The sequence below is a fragment of the Triticum dicoccoides genome, chromosome 6A (assembly GCF_002162155.2).
Source record: "Triticum dicoccoides isolate Atlit2015 ecotype Zavitan chromosome 6A, WEW_v2.0, whole genome shotgun sequence".
In the NCBI taxonomy this organism is placed as follows: domain Eukaryota; kingdom Viridiplantae; phylum Streptophyta; class Magnoliopsida; order Poales; family Poaceae; genus Triticum; species Triticum dicoccoides.
Window position 1 is genome coordinate 603061710 of NC_041390.1, and position 21034 is coordinate 603082743.

The following is a 21034-nucleotide window of genomic DNA, read 5'->3' on the forward strand; positions in this document are numbered from 1 at the left end:
TTCCCTCTTCCTCCTCTTTCCCACTTCTCCTTCTCCAACTAGGAAAGAAGGGAGTCCTACTCCCGGTGGGAGTAGGACTCCCCCTTGGCGCGCACTCCTTGGCGTGTGCGTAGGAAATTTTTTGAAATTACTACGTTCCCCAACAGGAAGTGGATCTTCCGTCACAAATACAATGCCGATGGCTCACTCTCTCGTCACAAAGCTTGTTGGGTCGTTCGTGGTTTCTCTCAACAACAGGGGTTGATTTTGATGAAATGTTTAGCCATGTCGTCAAACCAGCGACCATTCGCATAGTTCTTTCTCTAGCCATAACACAGTCTTGGCCTATACATCAACTTGATGTCAAAAATGCCTTTCTTCATGGTCATATTGATGAGGTTGTTTATAGTCAACAACCCTCCGGTTTTGTTGATCCTCGCCACCCTACTCATGTTTGTCGTCTCCTCAAATCTTTATATGGTCTTAAACAGGCACCTCGTGCCTGGTTCCAACGCTTTGCGTCCTTTACTCGTTCCATAGGTTTTGTCAAATCTAAATCTGATGCTTCTTTATTTATTTTTCAGCAAGGTACTTCCATGGCATATCTTCTTCTCTATGTTGATGGTATCATTCTCACAGCTTCCTCCTTATCTTTTCTTACTACTATAACTAGCTCCACGGCGCGCGAGTTCGCCATGAAGGATCTTGGTCCACTTCATCACTTTCTTGGTATTTCAGTCACCTGTTCGTCTATTGGTCTGCATCTTTCTCAACGGCAATATATTCTTGATATTTTATCTCGTGCTGGCATGCGCGACTGTCACCCAGTAACTACTCATATTGACACTAAAGCCAAACTCCCTTCTTCTCTTGGTTCTTCGATCCATGATCCCTCTCTCTATCGTAGCCTAGCCGGCAGGGCCGTCTCCAAAAATTTGGGGGCCGAGGACGAAATGCAAAGTAGGGTCCTAAATTTTGATGTACTCATATAACTGAAGTTCTAAGCTTATCATTTATAGCAAGATAAGAAACAAAAATGGTCATACCTTGAAATTTGAACGAGCAATTGTCTCCAAAAATAGCTGCATGAATCCATGTGAAGTATAAACCTCCGACTACAAGTGTAAAGAAAATTATCGTTTATCAATATATAGGAATGGCTAGTGCTAAAATTTATTAACTGTCAATGTATTCTAGAGAAAAAAAACAATGTGGTCATTTTGTGCACCAAAATTCAGAAACGAAGAGCATACATGTAATAGTGTTGGCAGGAGTGTGTCTCTTGATTTTTCGGTTCAGAAGATGCAGACCCGTTTGGGTCTTCTTTACTGGAATTCTGAAATCGGTTATGTGAATTCTGAAGCAAACCTGCCTACAGCAAACAGATCTGGAGCACTCATGTGGGGATCATGGCTTGGGGAACTAGTCAACTAGCAAACAGATATTGCGAGGATACAGGATGAAGATTGGGGAGGGACGGAGGGCAACGACTGCCAGGGCGACCAGGCGAGCGATCGGATCGGAGGAGCAGCAGACGGAACAAGCCCTAGCGATAATGATCGGCCGAGGTCGCGAGGCGTCTACGAGGGCTTTGCTCGATCTGCTTCGGCGTTCTCGTTTCGCTGGCCTCCTAGCTCGGCTAGACCTAGCGACTTGGGGGCCCCAGAATTTTTGGGGCCCTGGGCGGTCGGCCAATTTGGCCTGCCCCATCGACGGGCCTGCTAGCCGGTGCACTTCAATATGCCACTCTAACTCGACCTGATATTGCTTATGCTGCCCAGCAAGTTTGTCTCCATATGCATGACCCTCGTGAACCTCACTACTCTCTCATCAAATGTATCCTTCGCTATCTGAATGGCACTCTTGACCATGGTCTCACGTTACACAGTACTTCTTCACACTCACTTACCGCATACTTAGATGCCGATTGGGCTGGATGTCCGGACACACGTCGCTCCACTTCCGGATTTTGCATGTATCTTGGAGAAAATCTCATATCTTGGTCCTCACGTCGACAGACAACAGTCTCTCGTTCTAGCGCAGAGGCTGGATACAGAGTTGTTGCTGCGGCTGTTGCAGAGTCTTGCTGGGTTCGTCAATTATTACAGGAGCTTCACAGGCCAATCTCGAGTGCTACTATCATATATTGTGACAACGTCAGTGCTGTCTACTTATCCGCTAACCCGGTTCAACACCGCCGGACCAAACACATCGAGCTTGACATTCATTTTGTTCGGGAGAAAGTAGCACTTGGAGCTGTTCGCGTTTTACATGTTCCATCAACCTTGCAATTTGCAGACATATTCACTAAAGGTTTGCCAACAGCTCTTTTCCAAGAATTTCGCTCCAGTCTTCAGGTCACTACCATTCCCGGTTCAGACTACGGGGGCGTGTTAGAGTCCTATCCTACGACGGCTATAGCTCACCCTGGCGTGCACGTCCAGCTACCACCGAATCGATAGTTTCCATATTAGTCTCGATGTATTTGTAAACAAACTCTGTAATCTCCTGCGATATGTATATATAGACAAATTTTATCTACAAGCAGTGGTAGTTACCACCTAGCTGTATGGATGCCATGTGTCCTCTGCAGTTCCAGCCTAATCGGGTTAAGGGATTGTTACAGATCCATTAGCGTTTCATCTACCTTGAATTATTTTACCGATTAAGTAAATAGCTTCACACGTTCGTTCAACAACTTGCGGCAGTTTCGGCTAGGCATCTGGTTGGATAGATAAGATGCGGCTACCTTGTGAATAGGGTATGCATGCACCACCCATGCAGTGGGTTGGAGTATATAGTTTTTTTAACAGTATGGAGTATTTTTCCCGGGAACAGTATGGAGTATATAGTATGTAAAGAAAGGAGTATACAATATATACTACGAAAGAGAACGGAGTATATATCCTAAAATGGACGGAGAATATAGTGTGAGTATATGTAGTATTTTTAGGGTACGTAGTATGAAGTATATGGTTTAACAATTACTTTGTAAGGAATTTCATCGTAAGTAATCGCCACATCCACGTCAATTTTAATCAGTGTCATTGCAATGTCGTGTGTTAAGTAGATTGTATGGCATCTAAGTATAGCCAGTATAAAGTATATAAAAAAGGAAGTATGGAGTATCTGTATTCAAGTCGTATGGAGAACGTCATTTACAATAGAGAGATTTTTTTTGGCGACAACAATCAAGAGTATGTTTACATCTAGCTAAAGCATCCGATCATTATGAAGTAAATGGCGTGTACGTAAATGATGCAGACATGATGCCACATGTGTATCATAATGAGATACTCCTGGGCCTCAGTATGGAGTAGTAGCAAGTAGTATGTGAATTAGGTACCTAGTGTGTACGTAACTAGGGTATGGAGTATCTGCTTTATTGGAGTACGAGAAGAGTATGTCAATGAAATTAAATTAGAGTATAATTAAGTGTGGCAATTTGTATGTCCATGACATACCACTAATCCACTATGGAAGTTAGTTTATTCATCACACGGGGAGAGTATATTCAAGAAGGTAGTATGGTGTATAATGAAGAACGACAGTATGGAGTATAATACAAAATTTCTACTATGAACAATTCAAACTAAAAAAAGCATAGTATGAAGTATATCTCTTAGTATATCACATCAATGTGCAAAATGGTACAACTGATTCATCATATACACTATTGTCTTCCTCCATCGTTGCATGTGGCCATGTTCTAACACGTTGTCTCACTATGGAGTTTGTTGTGCCAGCATATCTATTGCAACCGTACGTTGCCGCCACGACGGAGCAGTAGCACTCCGTTGTGTGTCGTTTATGTCGCCATGCCCGCCACCGCGCCAGGACAGTCAACCAGTTACCTATCAGCTGTGAGCAGTTGTACATCGTTATTGCCGCCGCCGTGCGGGAGCAATCTCATGTGGGATGCTCCTTGTAAATTACCACGCTTCACATCCTTGGTCTCGCGTCGCCGGCAAACTCTCAGATGAGTATGCGCTCTCACATCTAGAGGAAGATAGCAAATCCAGATACATTAAAAAGAAATTACCAAATCCAGGGAAAGCTAATGTCCTCATAAAATATTGATGTGTACCTCTTTGTCATTACTAATTCACATTCTCCGCCGCCGCACCTGATTTGGAGCAGCAACATCGCCGCCGGACCGCCGCCGCCGTATATACTTCTTGGCGTCGATATAGAAAACTGGTCAACAAACCAATGATCTTGTGGGCACGGTCCCCTCTAATCTACCATTTTTATAGCCAAGAAAATAGGGACTTCAACTAACAGCTCGAGCGGGGCAGCTGCATCCACCTTTTTTCGCCAGCAACCCGTTAATATTAGCACCAATCTAAATGCAATTCGAGGGTAACGGTGGTGGGGGTAACTACCACCTAATGGTAGGATGCATTTTCCCTATATATATGTATATATATATACACACACACACGAGGGGCTGAACCGTGGCTGGCATTGAGCCGCCCGGTACTTTAAATATTACAGATACACATTGACAATCAATTAGTTGTTATTGCATCTCTAATCGACTATTAAAAAGCAATAACTGACTTGCATATGTGTGGGCGGACATGCAACTGCATTTGGCCGGCGGGTGTGCAACCACGGAATGGTATTTATGAATAAAAAATCAGTTTTCTGAGAAAACTTCTGATCTATTTATCTTTAATTACGGTAGTACAACGAAGACCAGAAAAAAAATTACATCCAAGTTTGTAGGCCATCTAGGAGCAGCTACTAGTACTGAACCGGGCTGAAACGCGGCATGGATGGGCTCAGACTCGATGATGATGACGGGTGTGGTGTGCAACCGAGGCGTAGAAAGCAGTGATCAGCTAGCCATCGACCGATCGACGACGTCTTTAACGACTCATTATTATTACTAGCAGCTAGTAGTAGTAGCTAGCGTTGCAAAAAAGATGAAGCGTGTTGCCATGCACACGAGAGACGACGATTCGATGTTGCATCGTGCATGCGGCTCTAGCGTGGACGGATCGTGTGCTCCATGGCCACTTGGTCGCATTGTCATTTTGTAGAAATTGCTCAGCACACGGCAAGGAAAGAAAAGAAAAGAATTAACCGGTCGCCGAGCTGAAAGAAAAGAATACAGTGTGTGTCCGGTCGGTGTGCATGGCCGTAAAAACCGGTGTGCATGGCAAGAACATTCTCCGCGCGCGTCTTTTGGAGGAGCCCTGCTGCCAAGTGCCAGCCCTCTGCAGGCAGCGGAACCGAAATGATTGGATGGAAAAGAGAGGGAAAAAGAAGGCCATGTGGATGTGGGTGGCCATCCATCCATCGGTTGCCCCGCCAACGGGAAAAGCAAAGAGAGAGCACAGCACAAGGTCGGTCGATCCATGCATGGATGTGCACATGCCACTGCCGTGGCCCGTAGCTAGGGAAGCTAAAAAAAAACACGTCCGGGCTCGTTCAGACGTGAGAAGATTTCATGCGATTTTTTTTACTCCGTGTTGTACTACTTCTGATGCTGAAGACACGTTGCAGGAGTGACTTCAAGTGCTCCCTGGATCCCGGGGCGCTCCATGCGCCAAGTTGCTGCTGGCACGACATGGACGGTTCCCTCAAAAATAAAAGACGACATGGACGGAGGAAGGATGGAGCATGCAGCGGCAGCAGCGGGAGCGGGAGCGGGAGCATGGACGTCGCGCTAAAATTCTTCGGATCCGTCCACTCCATGGCCATGCGATCCTGGATCTGATCATTGATCGTGGCACACTGTTGATGCGTCTAGTATGACGGTCAAGCAAAGGGACCGAGGGACCATCAGCCCGCTCATCATCCCCTTTCCACTTTCTTTCTTTCTTTCTTTGTCACCCGGGACCACGTGCATGCATGCTCTCGTTTCCTTTCGTTTCACCGGGCGCGTGTCTGGCGGCGGTCAAAGGTAGAAAAGGGCACGGTCAACGGCACAACATGTAACCTGTTAGGGCTCGGTAAATAATCTGCTGCTAATCTTCAGCGTTTGCGTGTGACCGAGCTCTTCTTTCTTCTTCTCCTTCTTCTTCTGAGAGAGAGAGAGAGCCACTGCCACTGGCAGAAAAAGCATCTGGGGAAACCAACTCTGGCTCCGGTGCGCGCGCTTCCCGATGGCAAGTGAATGCATGGACTGATAGGACTCTGGCAGGCAAAATTGATAAATTTAACCTATGAACGAAATCAAATCATAGAATAAAATGTCCGTGAAACTATTTCACGCGCCTGATCTTTTTGTGTGACGCCCGACACGAAGGCGCCGCACTACACTGTGCAACGCCTCACAGATAGGCGCTACACGCCTGCCAGCGTTGCACCCTAGACTGCCTAAAAATTGCTAAGTCATTGTGCTGTATAGTGTGGCGTCTAGCTTTCATGCGCTGCACACTGACTTAGTAATTTTGGATCACACGGGTGCGACGCTGGCCAGGCGTGTAGCGCCTATCTATGAGACGTTGCACAGTATAGCGTGACACCTTCATGTCGGGCGTCACACAAAAAGATCAGCCGCGTGAAATAGTTTCACGGACATTTCATTCTATCATTTGATTTCGTTCATAGGTCAAATTTATCAATCTTGCCACTCTGGTCAAGGGAGGGTCCAAGGAGGTGGGTGGCGTGGCACGCAAACTTCATCTGGATGGACGGATGGATGGGTGCCGGTGGCACGCACGCAGAGGCCGGGGTTTGTTGGCTGCGCCAGGTGGTGAACAGAACAGCTGCTGCTCCGGCCAACGGGCCAAGCGAGCACTGGCTGCTGCTACTGCTGGTGCTGGCGGCGAGCGGCAACCGAACCGAGCCAGTCAGATCTCTCAGCGTCGCATCGGATCCCTCGGCTCCGCTCCGCTCTGCTTTTCTTTCTTTTCTTGCTTTCCTCGCAATCGCAGCAGCCAATAACGATGCCCCTCGGATCTGCCTGCGCGCGCGCATACTGGACTACGTACTGCCACTCCTACTCCTATCTCTGGCATCGCGGCCCTCGCTCTGGGTTTGGTGGAACCAAGGCGAGACGCATGATGCGCAATCATAATTAATCAAGCCGCACCCTACTAGTAGTACTCCCTCCGACCCTTTTTAGTTCGTATATAAAATTTGTCTGAAGTCAAACCTCATAAACTTTGACCAAGTTTATAGAAAAGAATATGAACATTCAGAATGTGAAAACAACGACATTAGATGCGTCATGACTTTAGCTTTCATATTGTATAAATTTAGCATTGTAGGTCTGAATATTTTCTCATATAAATATGATCAAACTTTAAAAAGTTTGACTTCAAACAATTCTTATATACAGAGTAAAAAGGACCGGAGGGAGTACTACCCACTACTACTCCAAGTTGAACTTTTCACAAACCAACATGTAAAACCCCAGAGCAAGTTGTGGATCTTCCACTTCAATGGTAAATTGGGACAGGAAAAAAAACATTTTAGAACATATACCCTACTAGTTTGCTGTACACCTTGGAGAATTTGGTCTAACACAAACAAGTACCGTCTGGCTTTTAAACCTTGTGTACACGTGAATTGCGAACAAAACATAAATAAGCAGCAGGAAAAAAATTTGTCTGTGACGTAGAATGGACTATGAAGTTTCTATATACAGCATTAGTAATACTAGTATTTCTTATTCGCAACGTGCATCAAGAAGTATCCCCTTTTCGTCAATCTCAAGCCTAAACTAAAACAGAGTGTTCCGGTGCAAGAAACGTATCAACAAACAACTGATTTTTACGCTAACCCAAATGACCAGGGAATAGATGCATAGCAACCTCCAGTTTTGTATTGATTAACATCCTCGTCATATGTACAACACTACAACAGTGAGTCGTGATATATACGTTCTACTGTGTCACGAGGCTAAATATGTATGTACACCGAGGGGCCTGCCTGCTTCTCATCGTGGGAGACGGCGCCGGCTTACCCATGCCGGAGTAGCTATTTCCACACCTTGACTGCACCGTCTCTGCTGGCCGATATCAACCGCTGGCTCGACAAGTTGACGGAGGCCAACGCAAGGATCGCGTCCCGGTGGCAGCCGGCAGAATCAGCGGCGGCCATCGCAAGCTGCGTCTTGTGCGTCAACCGGGACGCTGGTGTAGGCGGTTTGCACGATTCCTGCACACATCGTCGAACTCTGTTAGCGTCCAACAGAGATTCAGAGACACAGCCCCACTGGAGATCAAATAGCCGTGCAGGAATTCAGCAGCACCAGTTTGGAGGTTAAAGGGACAGACATGTGAATTCAAAAGGTTCTTTAGCTGGTAGAGAACTTTTTTTTACAATGCTTTTTCCTAGAGAACTATCACCGTGTAACTTCAGATAAACAAGAGAAACAAAACAGTGATGCCATTTTGACAAACTTACCTGCACAACCTGTACACCATAGCTGGATCGTATGTCGTAAAACTCGTCGTTTCCAACTCCTTTCGCTGAAGGACCGGCGATGCAGAAGCTTTGCTCAGGTCTTCAAAATCATCAAACAGAAGAATATATATTAATATTACATGTTGTGAATGGGAAAAATGCAGAAGCAGGAGTGTATAATAGTAATATTCAACCTGGCCTGGTCCCAGTAGCGTATCTTCAAATCTGTTCCCCCGGTCAACAGATCTCCCCCTGGCAAAGGAAGCAAGCACCGGATGCCTGGAAGGCGTGGGGGCGGATCGGCCAGTTCCTCGATTCTGTACTTGTAGTTTCCTGCCCGCCTCACGTCTTTGGCGGTTGTCTTGTTAAGAGGTTTTGATGGTGTCTTTGGCGTAACAGCATCATTCTCGGTGCCTGCTGTCCTAAACATCTGTATAGTGTGTTCGATGTTTTAGATGCCAATACATATTTCAAAGGTGCTGCTACTTATACAAAATGATATAAAGCACATGAAAAAACAGAACAAAAAACAGGCATTCCACATTCTAAATCATGTGAAGCATCATGAGCTTTCTATATCAGCAGTGGCGGACCTAGAGAGTATTTTGACTGGGGGCAAATTATTTGAGTGGGGGCATATTCTTTCAAAATTCAAAGAATTTTAGCATATTTTTCAAAAGACACAAGCCAATAATACTGAAGTTTCAAATTTTGAGTGGGGGCCTGGGCCCCCACTCACCTCAATGTAGGTCCGCCCCTGTATATCAGGATAGAAAAGTTTTCACCTATGAGGGTGTGGCATCAGTAATCTCTCAAAGGCAAGTAAATGACATGTTTTATCACCAGGATACTAGAATAAGAATATAAAGCTATACAATTACCTGGTGGCAGCTACCATTCTCAGCATTCCACAAGGAGACTTCATTGCAGCCCGCGGCCACAAAAACTAGTGGTCTTCCAGTAGAAGATATTGAGTTGTGTGGTGGTATAAGCAAGCACAATTTCTCTATAGGGCTTACTGTGGAATAGTTCCATGAGTTGACAGGCAGCAAAAACCTATGATCCCACAACGTAAGAACACCTCTTGAAGACCCTGAGATGAACCAATTTCCACACTGGCCCATCACAAGTGCTGAGATATAACCCTCCTCCGGTGACGATTTAAATGACCAAGATTCTGAATTGGACCTTGTATCCCATTTATGGATGTCACAATGTTCTGTGCTGAAAAGGATGGTTGGGCTAAAGCTATCTGATGAACAATTTACAACACTGAGAATTGCACCTTCTTTCAGATCTTTCCTTTTAACATTAACAATGCCAGAATACCTCTCTGTAGAACTCCCAGCTCCACGTGCACAGTCGACAGAAAACAAGTGCAATGTGCCATCGCTAGCACCAGCAACGACCTGAGAACTACCACAAAGCATTGTAGTACATAGAGCTCGGCTACTACCCAAGCTATAGGTTAACCTAGATCTGAAGGCAATGTCCTTTTCCAACTTTCTTGTATCCCATATCTTAATACTCGAGTCATCCGAAGCCGTCACAAAAAAGGAATTGTCATCTGACACAGCAATATCATTGACAGACAAGCGATGTTCTTGGAGATGTGCCACTAGAATTCCACGAGGCTTCCAACCTGTCTCCAGAGCCACTGATGATCTATTGAAGGAGGGCGATACTGCTGTCTCAGAGTTGGAACTACCATCACCTGGCACAGGGGAGCTGCTCTTCCTTGGGTCGCTGATGCTTAAATCACCATGCTTGCTACTGAAATGATTCTCTCTGGTCTGGAAGCCTTGAACTGAACTTGATAAACCTGGATGCCGGTTGGATTCCCAGGGCATATATATTTCTCCTAAACCACGCTTATCAGTATTAACAGAATATGATGGTATTCCTTTAGACAGTCCGTCATAAAATGAAATACTCCCAGCAGATGCATGTGGCGCATAGCCATAATATAACGATTTATCTGAAGAAATTGAATCTTTAATGTCCAAAGTAGATGTTCTCAACCTTACAGCATCTTCCAGAGCCGCAGAGGACACACTTTGTGTTGCAGCAGGATATCTTCCACCATGTAATATCTGTTCCTTTTTAACATCACCCTTCAGTAAAACCTCTCCTGTGTCCTTGGCAAGCTCTAAAGCTTGGTATAAGACTGATTTCGAGACTGGAGGCTTAAGACATGCAAGAAGAGCAGTTTCAGACAATGAAGGTGGCTCCCTGTGTAGAAATTGCCTTAAATGTGGAGAAAGGTACACATAAGTATCTACAGGCCCTAAGCTCTCACTACAGGCAGCAATAAGCCTTACAGCAGACCTTTTAACCCATTGAACTGGATGACATAGTAATGGAAGGGCCTTCCCAAATAAGCCAACGATTACCCTTTTCCTCAGATAACCGCTTTTGCACATCATGGTTAAGCAATCAAGCACGTTTACAACCACAGCCTCCATATCATCACTTAGTGCCTGTTCAAGATAGGGCAAGAGATATTCCTCAACACTTCTTGAACCAATGAAGTAGCAAACAACGACGATTTGACCAAAGTAAACTGCACGGAGTTGCTCATCATGGTCATTTAGAAATGCTGGGAGTATAGGAAGAAGAAAATCATTGCTTTGTCTGTGCCCAAAGAAGTAACATAGATAACCTATATCTTGCAGGAGAGCTCTGCGGACATTAGGTGTCTGCTTAGGTCCCATCACCAACTCTTGCACAATGTCATAAATATTTCTCCTCAGACGTGCAAGTTGACGATCAATTTTATCATCCTTCTTCTTTGCTGGTGCATCTGCAGACTGTGATGCAGCAGCCACCACTAATTTGTCTAGAGGCCCAGTATCAGCTATGCTCCGAGAACGAAGCAGGAATCTATAAGCTGTTAAAGCCAGCTTATAAATGTTACTAGCATAGCAAACTCTAACACTCTCCTCTGCATCATCTGGGAGCAAAGAAAGCATCGGGAGGATATACTCGGGGAATATCATTGCATCACTGATAGGGAAGTCTTGAACAAGACACAGAACATCAGACAAGGTTTCCAGAGCAGCACAGCGAACAATGGCAGCTGGATCTGAGAGCATTGCAATAACATAGGGAACAACCAGCTGTAAGCGACTATCATCATCTATGTATGTGGAAGAGATCTTCAGAAGAATGAGACTGGCCCTTCTCAGTTCTGGTTTTTTGACACTTCGTATGGATGAGCATATTAATGAGGCAAGCAAGACCATGCCTTCACAGCTCACCTTGGAGTGTGTCTGTTGGAAAATGTCAAAACTATAGGTATCTGATTGGGCATCATAACCAGACACTAAAGCAAGTAAGTTGCTCTTGGAGATTTTGTGCACATGGGATACATCATCGTTCTGAGCTGCCAAGATACTTGTAGTTTGACTTTGTGTTTCATTAGGCTGCTGCAAGGGCCCAATACCATTTGCACGTGAGACCATTGTGTCTCCATGGTTGTTCCTTTGCTCAACTTCCTTGAGAAGGAGATTGAGGTCTCCAACAATCTGCCGATGGTCTCCAGGAATGTTTATCTTAACCAAAGATGCGCTTTGGGCAGATTCTCTCGGTGAATTTGCAGCTTGTCCTCCAATGCCTTTCTCCCCAGATACTTGAATTTGTTCACATGCTAAGCCACTTATCATCATGTCATGTATCCTTTCAAAATTTTCCTGTGTCTTCTCAATCTGTACAAATAAAGTATGTTAGGATGCTCATGGTGAAGAGTAGTGGATGGATCAGAGAATTAACACAAACTTCAACAATCCTTACCCTAGCATCTGAGCCAAGTGGAACAATATCCAAGAAAAACTTGTGCAGAAATCTTGAAAAATAGGTTGGAAAAACAACAGTTGCATATTTTTGCAGATAGCTTTTACATGATAGCCTTTCTTTGGGGTCCAACTGAATCATGTGAAGTACCATATCTTGGATACCAGCATCTTGTATCTGAAAGAACAAATTAACAGTGAGCACCTTGTCTTGTGATACATGATACAATGGGCAGAATGAATGGCTATTGCAATCCTGTTGGATAACATCAGCAAACACCAGCAGAATCAGTGGGAGATGCGCGCAAATGAAAGCATGTTCATACTTACTCCCTACACCATGCATTTTCAGTACATATGCTTCACAAACGAATTGCAAGTAAGAAGGAATGTATACCTACGGACTAGTCAAATTCGTATTAATTGATTTAGATCCACATAGAAAATATCTTTTTGCACGAAAGACAGTTAACCCTTTCCCTATTGTTTACTCAGTCAATGAAGATTCAGATATGGAAATTTTATCACCAGTTAAAGTTCTATGATTGCACTAAATTCAGCAATGGATCATCCACTTAAAATTGTCCATATGTATCCTCTTAGGGCCTGGGAAAAAACAAATCATGCAATGATAGGCGGTAGGTACTACTCTAAGGCATAGTCCAAGAGGTATGAAAAATTCAGTTTAAGACAAATATTTGGGCAGATAGCCAAACATATGAATCATAAAGTGTATACATTCACAATTCTCCTATTCTACGTGTGTTGTCATCCAACATTCCATGCCAGAACCTGAGAAGGTATTGCAACCACCAAGTTAAAAACAGAATACCCAAGTAATCAATTTTGTATGTGTTGGTCACAAAAATTCCAACATCAAACAAGATCACTGTGGGAAAAAAGTACATAACTGAATGAATTGTTGGTCCTACTTCCCAAGGAACAAGTATTACTGGCCCTATAGCAAGAAGCCAAGAAGTAATTCTGCAGGCACCCATGGAGCGACCAGGATGTTACAGTTGCTCAGAATGAATAACAGACATGTCAACCTCAAGTTCTATGTTAGAGAAACAACAGCTACAAAATAATTCAAAACAAATACAGAAACTATTTTGATGTAAAAAACTATTTCAAAGAGCAAGAAAAGAACAGAAAACCTTTTCTAGGGTATGTGTTGGATCATACTGGCCACGCCGATAAGCAAGCAGTTGTGAAAGCTCAAAAAGCGGCTGACCCTCCAGGAAAAGTTCAGCAAGAACGCACCTGGAAAGAAGGAAAAAATAGTTTGCCCATCAGTAAACAAGGAAATAATCCATCAGATCAGTTTATAATTTTAGCACAGTAGAGTACTGAAGAAAAGATAAGTAGCTAGTGAAGAAACACAGGAAAATCAACATCTTCATTTAAGTAACAACTCTTCTGATTTCTAACTGCACAGCACTCCTAAATCTCGATAAAGAAAAATGTGATTCAATATTTGTGAAAAATGCATGCCGCCTTAAATGAATCCAAAATAGCTCCAAATTCTTCCCCAGTATATAGTAAAACTCAGTACTTCACTGGTGGGTACATTGTCTCAAGGTGAAGATACAATGCATTGCAGCAACATACATCATGTATGGCTGACACAACAGGTCGATTGTAATATTCCAATAGCGATCAGATTTCGTCTGATAAGAAAATTCCCCTTTTGTCACATAAAAAGGTCAAATGACAATACATCACATATGATCAAATTAACATGTTCAAGCAAACGATAGTGATCAGTAATCTATCATTAACATGCAAAATGGAAAGCACACATATCCCAATGGAAGAACACAACTCCCGACCAAATTAACAAAGATCTTCAACAAGACAACACTGCATACCCGAGAGAGAATATGTCCATAGATGGTTTGAGAGGTGCATCTGATGAAACTTGGGACTCGGCACCATGTTCGTGGAATCTCTGGAGAAAAAATGGAGTTTAGTTTATTTCACAGTACAAATAAAAATGTGCCATCAAAAAGAAGTTATAAGCTAACAAAGATATAGCATAAAAGTACATCACATTACAGCAGGATAACATTGTGAATGGATGTTGTGGTATGCTTCTTTCTTATTCTGGGTGCTCAGCAGAAGTTGTAAGTTCATGCCTGGAGCTGCTATTTTGTATGTACTATAGATTTGCTAACCTGTCTAAATTGGCCTGGTATAAATGTTTTTGGATCATTTATATAGTTTATCAATCAGAAGTGGTTTTTTATCATGCTTTTGTGAACCCAGTTGCTTTGGGTGGTGCTGTGTAAGTATTATACAGGCCTTTCTACTGATATATTCTTGTACTCCCTCTATTTCATATTAGAGGTCCCCGTTGTTTTGGTTCAGTTTCTCATTACAAAGCTTATGCTCTTACCTAAAACATCTATTAATTGCAGGCTTTTCCTATTGTACCCTCTTTTGAATGATGGAGATGCAGTGAGAGCAAGCATTTCAGTGAAGAGCATCTATTAACAAACTATGAGTAGCATGTAACAATTGTTACACCAATGAGAGCAAGAAAACTGAGATAAAGTGGATAAAAGAGCATTGAAGTTTTGAATATAATTTAGGTGAAGGGACTAACTTCAGGTGCGAGATAGCATCGTCGCCTTCCTCCAGTGTCGAAGAAGAAGGAAAAATCAGATGGATCATCATCCGGGATGTAAGTTGGTTTAAAAGACGCAAAGTCCGTGAGGTATAGCCAGTTCCATGAGGTAACCAGTACATTCTCACATTTTATGTCACCTAACATAAACAGCAGTGTAAATACAAATGAAAGAAAAACACTACTGCTCATATAACTTAAGAGAAAACCTTCTCACCATGGCAAACTCCCTTGCTATGGCTCTGCTCCACAGCATGTATTAACTGCACAACCAAATTGAGCTAAGTCGACAACCATATCTGGAAAGGAAAGGAATGAAGAACGACTCTTACATGTGCCACTAGTTTAAGGCTACACTTAGCAAAGAGGCTGTACAACTTCCTATAGAAGACCCCCCAACATGATCAACTCTTTCACCTTTGTGCAACAAAAAAGGAAGAATGGCGCACCTGAAAAGCAAGCCACTTCTTCTCAATTTGACTGAGGAAAGGGCGTGTACTAAGTCTATCATGCAGATTGCTGTAGGAGTACTGCCTCAGGAGGTATGCTGCCTTATCTGTCTGAAACCAGACCTGAAAAACATACAAAGCTGTGTCAGCATGTCAACCAAGGGAGAGACATAGCATGTCTTCATAACAAAGCCACTCCCATCACATTGAAAGGTTATATGTGATATTTCAGTGTTGATGCATGTATCATCCTGTGAGGAAACACCCATGTCTAACTGCCCATCAGAATTTAACCTCACATCATCCATAAATAGTCCAGGAAGCAGAAGCCCATAAAGATGATAGTATAACAAGCAAGCAAATCCTAAACACAATTGACTATAAATCCAGCCCTGCTGCCTCAGCTGATACACATGACAGCTAAAATTCCCACCAGAGATAATACAACTTGACATAGGAAAATCGCTAAACCTCACTAAATTTCACAAGATAACGCATTGATAAACAGCTCCGGGGTTATTGCTAGTAATTTTCATGGGGAACAAACAGCAGAGCGAGGCCTGACCTGGAAGGGCCAGACGTGGGAGCCCTCGAGCCCCTGGAACGCCCTGCGGATCCGCTCCAGCCTCCGCTCATGGTCCTGCGAGGCGACAGGCAGATCTTCTCAGGACCTCCCACCCGAAGGGGGAAGGAAGGGGATGCGGATGCGGCGGTTACTGATTACCTTGAGGTCGAGGGGCTCCCCGGCGCGCTTGAAGTAGACCTTGACGAGGAGGAGGCCCTCGTCGTGCTTGCAGAGGACGGACTTGAGGAAGCGGCCGCGGCTGACGAGGTCGAGCAGCACGAGGTTGTAGGTGGAGGGCAGGTCGTGCAGGTAGTACTCCGTCGCCGACGCCTGCGTCGTCCGCGCGATCTTGTTCCCCATCTCCGCCTCGGCGCCCCTCTGCCTCTCCTGTCCCCGCCGCCGCGGCGGAGGGGGCTCGGCTCGCCGGGGCGGAGGCGGGGCGGCGGGGTTTTGCTTCTGGGCGCGGGTTTCCGCGGAGGGGAGGTGCGTGGCGTGGGGCGGAGGCGATCGATGGGGTCTGATGAGAGACGCCGGTTGAATTGGGGGAGAAGAGAAGGAGGCTGGACCGCGGAGGTGTGTCGTGTTGGGCTCTCCAGCCGAAACCAATCCAACCCCCTGCTGGCCTGATTCTGATCCGGTGGGAAAGGAACCCGGTTCGGTTTACAAAACCATTAGTACCGACTTTTCTTTTGAGAAACATTTGTTCTTTATTTTAAAAAAAACAATGTAGTAGTACTATGGTGTAGAAGTATTCAGATTTGTCAGAGTCGTGCCCCGAGGCTGAGATGGGGACGACACAGCCAACCGCGACGTCCCCGACGACATGGCCAGGACCTCACCGGAGACAGGACGACACAATGTGGGAGGAGATGGAGGGGGCTGGGCGGAGAACCCAACTAGAGGAGGAGACTCGGCTGGAGGAGGAAGGTGCAGTATCAGCCATCGAATTTCAGTCAAAAAAATTCGACTGAAACATCTTCTTTTTTCAAGCAACTGTCCCAAGGTATTTTGTATTACCTCCTTCCCAAATTAGTTGTCCTAGGTTTATCTAGATACGTATGTATCTAACAAGACAACTAATTCGGGACGGAAGCGGTACATCATAGGGATACATGAACATGCGTTAAATACTTGAGTTATAACGTCGTGGAGTAGGCAAACACGAGTAACTTCCGCCCCGAAGAAGTAGGATCACATGAGGCGATCAAGGGAGGCGACGAGGGTTTCCTTGCATGTCGCCGGTTCCCTCTCTCTCCGTCGGTCGCTCCGACGGCAGGAGGAAGGGGAAACCTCGGGTCTGTTCGCTTGGTGGGTGTCTGGTAGGGTTAGGGTTGAGGGAGACGCTGTTGAGGCCATTGCGGCGGTGTCGCATTGGAATAAGTTTCTCCGGGCTCCGTTCGCGGTCAGGTGAGGCTTTTGCCTTCGTCTAGGAGCCAACGGGGTTGGGGATCCCCAGATCTTGTCGAGGTCGCGGGCTATGGTGGCTGGAGGTCCATCGGTACTGGCCGTTTGGGTCCTCAGATGGGCGATGGATGCAGAGAAACGAAGACCTTTCTTCTTCCTTGTTGGTATGATTTGCTGTTGTTGTTCCTCTCCTTCCTCTGCGCTGATGCTGGTGAGAGATCCTGCTTTGTCCGTGAGGATGGCCCGGCCGCGGTGCTGGACCGGTCAAATGACTCGAGCTCTCTTTCTTCCAGAAGGGACACTTTTCACGATACTCAAAGCCATAGGTGGCGACGGCTGTTGCAGGTGTGTTGGATTGATGTCCATGCCCTCTCAGCGCTGGTGTCAAGAATGAAGGAAGCAACGTGGCGGCAATTATACCGTGGTTGAAGATGATAACCTGTTTGTGACTAGTTGCGGATATTTCTGCTGCAGGGGTCTTCTCTCAAGATTCAGGGATCATGACACTGGGCTCCGGAGATCTTCTTGTGTTATGGTTGTCTTAGGATACTCTAGGTGTTCATGGTCCTTTGTGTTTGCGTTTCAGTGTGCTTGTAAGGGTCAACTACTTTATTCTGATTCGTGATATGAATGAAAAAATTCTCAAAAAAAAATATTTACTCGAGTTATGACTGGCAAAGTGAACGCTACTAATTCACCATTGTTCTCCATGGTATGATTTAGCAAACAAAAACATGAGTCAGGATGCTTGCACTTGCAATACATCAAACATGATAGCCTACACGCACACTGCAGCTTGTCGGAGACTCTCGGCTGACACTGGGACTCGAGATGCTGCTGCAAGTACACCGAATTGGTGGTTGGAGCTTCGATTGGTGTCCCAGCTTCGGCCTGAAGAGAAGATGCAGCATCAAATTCCTAGCCTTTTATGCCGAGGGCCAGTTAAGCTCCTGTAATGGACATGAAAGATCAGGCGTGAGCTAGTGGATGTGGAAAGGAAAACAGGGGCTTAAGCATGTGGAATTCTTACTACTACTATTGATGGCCACTGGCATCGTGAGGCGGCTCTTCGCTTCCGTTTCCAGATTCTGCAACATGTTTTCCCGTTAGTCAGAAAGGAAACAACAGCGATAAGAGATGGCTGTGGTGTCAGGAGCAAGCAAGTACCGGTAATAGCTGCCAGATTTTCCTCTTTGTACATTCCAAGAGGTGACCCGTGCACGGATAAGAGCATCTCGCCATTCTTGGGTTGTCTTACTGATTTTGGTGTCATGCCAAAAGAGAGCCGACTACTCATGGCCTGTTCAGGGTTATGTTACAGCACAATATGTGAGCTCAAAAGGAGATTCAAGATCAAACATTTCATGTCAAGAGGGTTAAACACAAACCCCGGGTGTCTGTAGAGAATCTGGTGCTCCAATCGTTTGGCTTTCGGGCAGCTCACTCCAATTCTTCAAAGGAACAGAGAAAAAAAAAAGAATTGTCAACGGTACAGCAAAAACATCCGATATCATCACTGTACAAAAGAAATACTTACAAAGTTGTTAAAATCAAAAGTGCTCTCGATGAAGTTCTTCTGCACTGCACACATCATATAAGGTGAGAAGATCATTCAAGTCAAGCTGCTTTGGTGCCTATAGAAGTACATCAACAACAAGTAGATAGCATTTGAACCTGAATCTCCTGAGAAATGAAAACCAGCAGCAGTTGCCAATGACGTGATCGAAGCTCGTGAAACCTTGTCATCCCTCTGGTCTCCATTTATGAGATCATCCCAGTCTTTCCATTTCAACTCAAGCTCACCCTGCTCTTCGTTCCGTACAACTGACACGTTGGGCAAGTTCTCCTGAAAAAATTGCAAGGCTGGTGTTTCTAGTTGCTCCTTGGACATGTAGGATCGCACCAGATGCAGCCGGGAGAGTACGCTCTCATTCTCTGCTGCTTGAATAGCTCTGATGGCAGCTTTCCGACGTACAACTATTTATTGAGGACAGTAGATTAGCAATTGAATCCTGATTTGCATTAAGTTAAAGGACAGTGCCTCTATGATATGCATTCTTATTGTATTAAATACAGAGGAAAAAATCACAAGAATTCAGGTTTTGACATAGCAGCAGAAAGAGCTCCATTCAAAAGAATCGTAGTGAGAGTTTGGTCAGGCATGATAGAGCCAACTGCCTAGAGAATAAGATGTCGGTATATTTGCACTAGATTACAGCCTTCTCATTGACATTAGATTTGAGAGTTTGATCAGGCATGATAGAGCCAACTGCCTAGAGAATAAGATGTCGGTATATTTGCACTAGATTACAACCTTCACATTGACATTAGATTTCAAAGTTCAGCCTAAAAAGTGGACTGTATCCTACATTCCTACTGACTGCCAGTGCCAGGACAAATTGGGGATGGTGAATCCTTTGGAGCAGGCTTGAACCAAAGATCCCCGACACTGAAGAAGGTATGTTGCTTCCTCAAGATAATTTAAGCCGTCATTTTACATAGATTCATTCACTGACGCTTTAAGCAGAGAAGAATAGTAAAGCAGTAAAATCGGCTTGTGCTGCATCCACATAAACTCTTGGGAGTCAATCACATGGCTCCTACGCTTTACCTTCTTCCAACGGCGACCAACACGGAATGAAAGTTCATATGGCAGCCACGGGGGCCAAGAAATGCAGTGCAGCGGCGACAGACGACCTACGGCGGTGAGCGGCGGCACGAGTACGACGGCGCTCTTCCTCCTCCCTCTATCTTTCTTTCCCCCGCGCCTACTGCTTGGTGTAGCTAGCCGCGAATTTAGCATCTAAAACTGACTTCGGGCGGGGCGGATTGGGGGGAGGGAGTTAGGGCTCGGGGGCACGTACACTCTTGGTCGGCGGACCACCGCAGCTTCTCCTCCACCGACGCGTCGGGGCCGGGCGGCTTGGGCGGCGACGGCGGCGGCGGCTGGGCGGCGGGGCGAGCCCCCCGCTTCTTCCTCGGCGGCATCGCCGCGGGCTTGACGGGAAGGGGAAGGGCGGATTTGGGGAATTGGGGGCTCGGGGAGCTTGGTTTGAACGGGGGAGAGTGGGATCTGTGTGGGGGGAAATGAGGGATTTATTTTGGGTATTGTATTGCCATGAGGCCCATGGTTAGCTGGGCTCGTAGAGCCCGCGTGAGAGCCCATTGTTGTACCCTTTTTTTCAGATTCTAAAAACAAACTATTTTTTTCTTTCAGAATTGTTGTTTTTTAAACACATGGTACAGGCACGACGCTCAAATGCACACGCACTCACTTGTATGAAGTATGCACCAAATAAGCACTTCGGGGAGATTGAGTCAGTAGTTTTTCAACTTATGATTTGCGGCCCAACTTTTTGAAGTAGCTGTCCAACACCATCATACAATAGACCATCTACAACCGGACTCATTAAATATCATCCTCAAACATCCGCGGGCGTGCCTAGGCATGTTCACTGACAGTGGCCGATGACCCGTCAATTGTCTGTGTCTACAATTACGTCCTTCATACCAAATCCTCAAATTCATACATTCTGGTGCAACATAAGGTAAGCACACATAGGTTATGTAGATCAGACACCTAGCTCATCGTACATGTCATCAGAATAGCAAAAATTGGCATGTTCTAAATACTAGAGTTATGAAGAAAGTCCACCCATGACTGCCCTTGCCTTGCCCTTGCGTCTTTGTCGTCGTAGCGCTAGAAGACGCAACACGGGTCAAGGCGGATTTGCTCGCTCCTAGAGTTGTAGGGGTCGGATGCGGCATTGTCATCCTCGTCCTCCTCGTCCAAAGAGTGTACGAACATTGCAGGTTTGCTCCACTGCGAAGGCACGCGCGGCCCGGGCTT

General features: G+C 45.3%; 2 protein-coding genes across 2 annotated transcripts; both read right to left on the reverse strand.

Moving 5' to 3' along the window:
• Nucleotides 1-7565: 7565 nt before the first annotated feature.
• Nucleotides 7566-16332, reverse strand: LOC119318319 (serine/threonine-protein kinase VPS15-like). Its single transcript, XM_037592855.1, has 12 exons — nt 15940-16332; nt 15781-15855; nt 15216-15338; nt 14984-15029; nt 14746-14906; nt 14009-14088; nt 13295-13400; nt 12139-12315; nt 9228-12053; nt 8541-8776; nt 8347-8446; nt 7566-8097 (listed from the first exon to the last, which is right to left on the reverse strand). The coding sequence occupies exons 1-12, from the start codon at nt 16138-16140 to the stop codon at nt 7918-7920; spliced, it is 4311 nt and encodes a 1436-aa protein (XP_037448752.1). The 5' UTR covers nt 16141-16332; the 3' UTR covers nt 7566-7917.
• Nucleotides 16333-17852: 1520 nt separating this feature from the next.
• Nucleotides 17853-20240, reverse strand: LOC119314483. Its single transcript, XM_037589197.1, has 7 exons — nt 20049-20240; nt 18859-19161; nt 18722-18765; nt 18573-18635; nt 18352-18484; nt 18215-18272; nt 17853-18134 (listed from the first exon to the last, which is right to left on the reverse strand). Exons 1-6 carry the CDS (start codon nt 20170-20172, stop codon nt 18220-18222), a joined length of 720 nt encoding a protein of 239 aa, XP_037445094.1. The 5' UTR covers nt 20173-20240; the 3' UTR covers nt 17853-18134; nt 18215-18219.
• Between the last annotated feature and the right edge of the window lie 794 nt (nt 20241-21034).

Bases quoted from the DNA above. Each gene is read 5' to 3' on its own strand.
- LOC119318319 (XM_037592855.1), bottom strand. From the start codon at position 16,140: ATGGGGAACAAGATCGCGCGGACGACGCAGGCGTCGGCGACGGAGTAC. The intron at 15,856-15,939 runs GTAATCAGTAAC...GTCGCCTCGCAG, and splicing joins GGGAGCCCCTCGACCTCAAG to GACCATGAGCGGAGGCTGGA. The intron at 12,054-12,138 runs GTAAGGATTGTT...TTATTTGTACAG, and splicing joins CACTTGGCTCAGATGCTAGG to ATTGAGAAGACACAGGAAAA.
- LOC119314483 (XM_037589197.1), bottom strand. From the start codon at position 20,172: ATGCCGCCGAGGAAGAAGCGGGGGGCTCGCCCCGCCGCCCAGCCGCCG. The intron at 18,766-18,858 runs GTTCAAATGCTA...TGATGTGTGCAG, and splicing joins TCATTTCTCAGGAGATTCAG to TGCAGAAGAACTTCATCGAG. The intron at 18,636-18,721 runs GTAAGTATTTCT...GTTCCTTTGAAG, and splicing joins CTTTTGATTTTAACAACTTT to AATTGGAGTGAGCTGCCCGA.